At 45.9% G+C, this 2,919-nt stretch overlaps 1 protein-coding gene across 1 annotated transcript in view; it reads right to left on the reverse strand.

The window, feature by feature from the left end:
- Positions 1-2,589: 2,589 nt before the first annotated feature.
- LOC107111454 (cytochrome P450 2A13-like) overlaps positions 2,590-2,919 on the reverse strand; it is a gene marked incomplete at its 5' end in the record, with an annotated part of 971 nt that continues 641 nt past the window's right edge. Inside the window, one exon of the mRNA XM_015412418.1 lies at positions 2,590-2,842. Within this exon, the coding sequence (XP_015267904.1) occupies positions 2,661-2,842 (182 nt within the window). The remainder of the gene's footprint in view (positions 2,843-2,919) is intronic.

The following is a 2,919-nucleotide window of genomic DNA, read 5'->3' on the forward strand; positions in this document are numbered from 1 at the left end:
GCACAGCTCATTAGCACATTAGGCCGCACCCCCATGTTACCAGAAGTGTGGTCATCCAGCCACACCCACCTTTTGCTTCTTATTCTGTTTACCTTGTTTGTTGTCAAAACCCAGGGCCTTTTTTTGTAGCAGTAACTCCTTTGCATGTTGGGCCACACACCCCTAATGTAGCCAATCCTAATGAGTTTCTGCTGCTGGGTGTGGCCTGTTATGCTAATGAGCCCCTGCTGGGCGTGGCCAACTTGGAAGCCAGCTGGAACTCCGTTCCTGTGCGTTCCTGCCCAAAAATAGCCCTGGTGTCACAGCACATTATAAAAGGTGATCTTCAGAATCCTGTCCGATGCTGTGCAGGGAACCTCTCCTTCTGCAGCCGAGGGAAATGTGCGGTTGTGTTGTGTTGTCTAAGTAAAGTCCGCTTAAACCCCTCAGAGTGCATTTCTCTCATCCCTGAGCCAACGTTTCATACAGCTAACAGCACCACCTCCATGAAAAACAAAAACCAATTAATCCGAGATAACATATTTTTGGTGTGTTTCGGGTAGGGAACAGGAACACGTAGAAATAAACTAACGGGGATGAGAACTGAAACCTTCTTTAAGGCAGTTAATAGTCTACATCCAAGTGCTAAAAGTTAGAACAGCCTGTAATCTTCAGCCACATTTGGAAATGGCTCTTATGTTGGCACCTGATCCAGCCAGCGGAGTTGGCAACTGTGCCTTGCAGAGAAAGGACATTTCTGTGCGCAGCCTTTCGACGTGGCACCAGTCATTGGCTCTTGTCCCTGTGGTTTGGGGGTGGCTCTCTCGATTCGATATCCATCTTCTTGTTGTTCCAGTCTCTGCTTGCTGTATATGACTAGGGACGGCACGCAAGCGGTCAGGGTTTGTACACATGGCCAGGCGAATGGCTGTAGCTTCGCAGCAGAGAACAATACCGAGATCGGATCCAAGACCAGACCAATGGGACGGCTCAGCTGTGGGATGGAACCCATGGGATCTGGGCCACGTGGTATAGACCTATCACGGGAAGCAGGGTGTGGTTTTAGTTGGGGATTTAAGCCGGTATTCAGACCGGCTATTTGGTCTTATGTTCGTGCTTGGAAATAAACCTTATGAGCTGATTCACTACCACGCATCTTGAACCCAGTACGTTCCACTGCTCTTTTGCTTGCTTGCCACTTTAGACCTTTTCCAGACTGTGGTCTCTCCAGTTTTCTTTCCCCTCTGAACTTTGACTTAGAATCCAATGCTCTCAAACATCAGCTGCTGTACCATAAGAAAATGTACATTTCCCTGTCAGGTTAGGCCAAAGGCCTTCCTAGATCAGCAAACCAGCCTGAAGGGAAATCCAACAGATATGGCCGGGCAATGGAATTTGTCCCTGCACTTGACAATCAAGGGTATCCTGCTACTGAACACAGAGGTTCCATTTAACTAGAATGACGAAGAACTGTTGAGGAATCTGCCCCCTATGGATGTATCTAATCCTTATTTAAAGGCACCAGTAACAAGGCAATCTCATTTCTTCGAAGGACACCAGGTAATCTTTCAAGGTGTCTGCATTATTCCTGTCTCATGAAACAATAAAGTTTGAGTCCGGTGGTGCCTTTTAGACCAACAAAGTTTTATTCACGGTATAAGCTTTTGTGTGCTATCCGAGGAAGTGTGCATACACATGAAAGCTTATACTGTGAAGAAAACTTTGTTGGTCTTGTTGCCAATACGCTAAAGGCGCTAAGGTTCTTTGACTTGTGTGGCTAGGCAATAAACCACACAGTGAAAACAATCATCCAGGCAGTAAAGGGTAATAAAAAGTGTTTATTCGAATAAAGGAGCATCCTACAGCCTGGGTGTTCAACAAGCAAATGCAAGGAGCAGACTTATATACTCACTTTGTTCCTCCTCACTTTACATCATCACTGACATCATGTTGACATGCTCAGTTCAGTTTTCTTTGTCTGGTCAGTCACCAATCACATATTTGGCACACAGGACGGTATCTGGCTGAATTTCCCACTCCTACAACCAGTGCTCCCTCTAAGCTGTGGAGTCCTGTGAGCAAAGTTTCCACTTTGTAAGCTACTGGCATTAACGCTGTGAGCGAGCGATTCGGCTGCTGCATAAATCAGTTTGCTCTGGAGCTGTCCTTCCTGAGCTAGGACAAAAATGTGTGAGCCAGAGGCTAGAAACCTGTGAGCTAGCTCACACTAACTCAGCTTAGAGGGAACACTGCCTACAACACAGGTGCAGTTCATTATTTCTAATTTACGACTTTGTTTACTACTCCCAGACTCCTGTTACCTCCGACTGAACTTTTCAGGCAAAAATCCTCATTACTGAAGTGATGTGTAGAAGAAAATAACTGACTCCACAGCTTTAAAAACACAGAAGGAGGGCAGATGTGCGGAGGAAATGTGCCCATACCGATTCCAGTGCTTGTGGATTGACTCAGGTGTGCAAGAATGTGGTGCTAACACTTTCCATGCTTATTTCTCCAACTAGTATTGGTTAGCATGGGAGGAAACACAGTTAATATGAATTAAAAGGATGTGGGGGGATAAAACTTTTTTGAATGTTTCCCATTCCCATGTTTTTTTGTTCTTTGAATGGCCAAATTCAGTTGTGACAAAGCAGGGCTTTGTCGGTGTCGTCTGTTGTCCTTCAGCGTGGGATCATGGAGATTTTATAAAAATGAGGAATGGTGGCAAAACCGACCAGCATGGGGGAGATATCGATTTCCTCTGTTGGGATCGGAGATTTGAAGCGGAAGTTCTGAAGGATACTGGTGAAGAAAAGGAAAAGTTCCATGCGGGCCAGCCGCTCCCCAAAGCAATATCGTTTGCCTAGTAAAGGGAAGAAAGAAGAAGAAAAACACTTGGGTTTATACCCCGCCCTTCCCTCGGAGCCTCAGAGTAGCTTC

Source organism: Gekko japonicus, unplaced genomic scaffold (assembly GCF_001447785.1).
Source record: "Gekko japonicus isolate JY-2015 unplaced genomic scaffold, Gekko_japonicus_V1.1 scaffold7425, whole genome shotgun sequence".
Classification (NCBI taxonomy): domain Eukaryota; kingdom Metazoa; phylum Chordata; class Lepidosauria; order Squamata; family Gekkonidae; genus Gekko; species Gekko japonicus.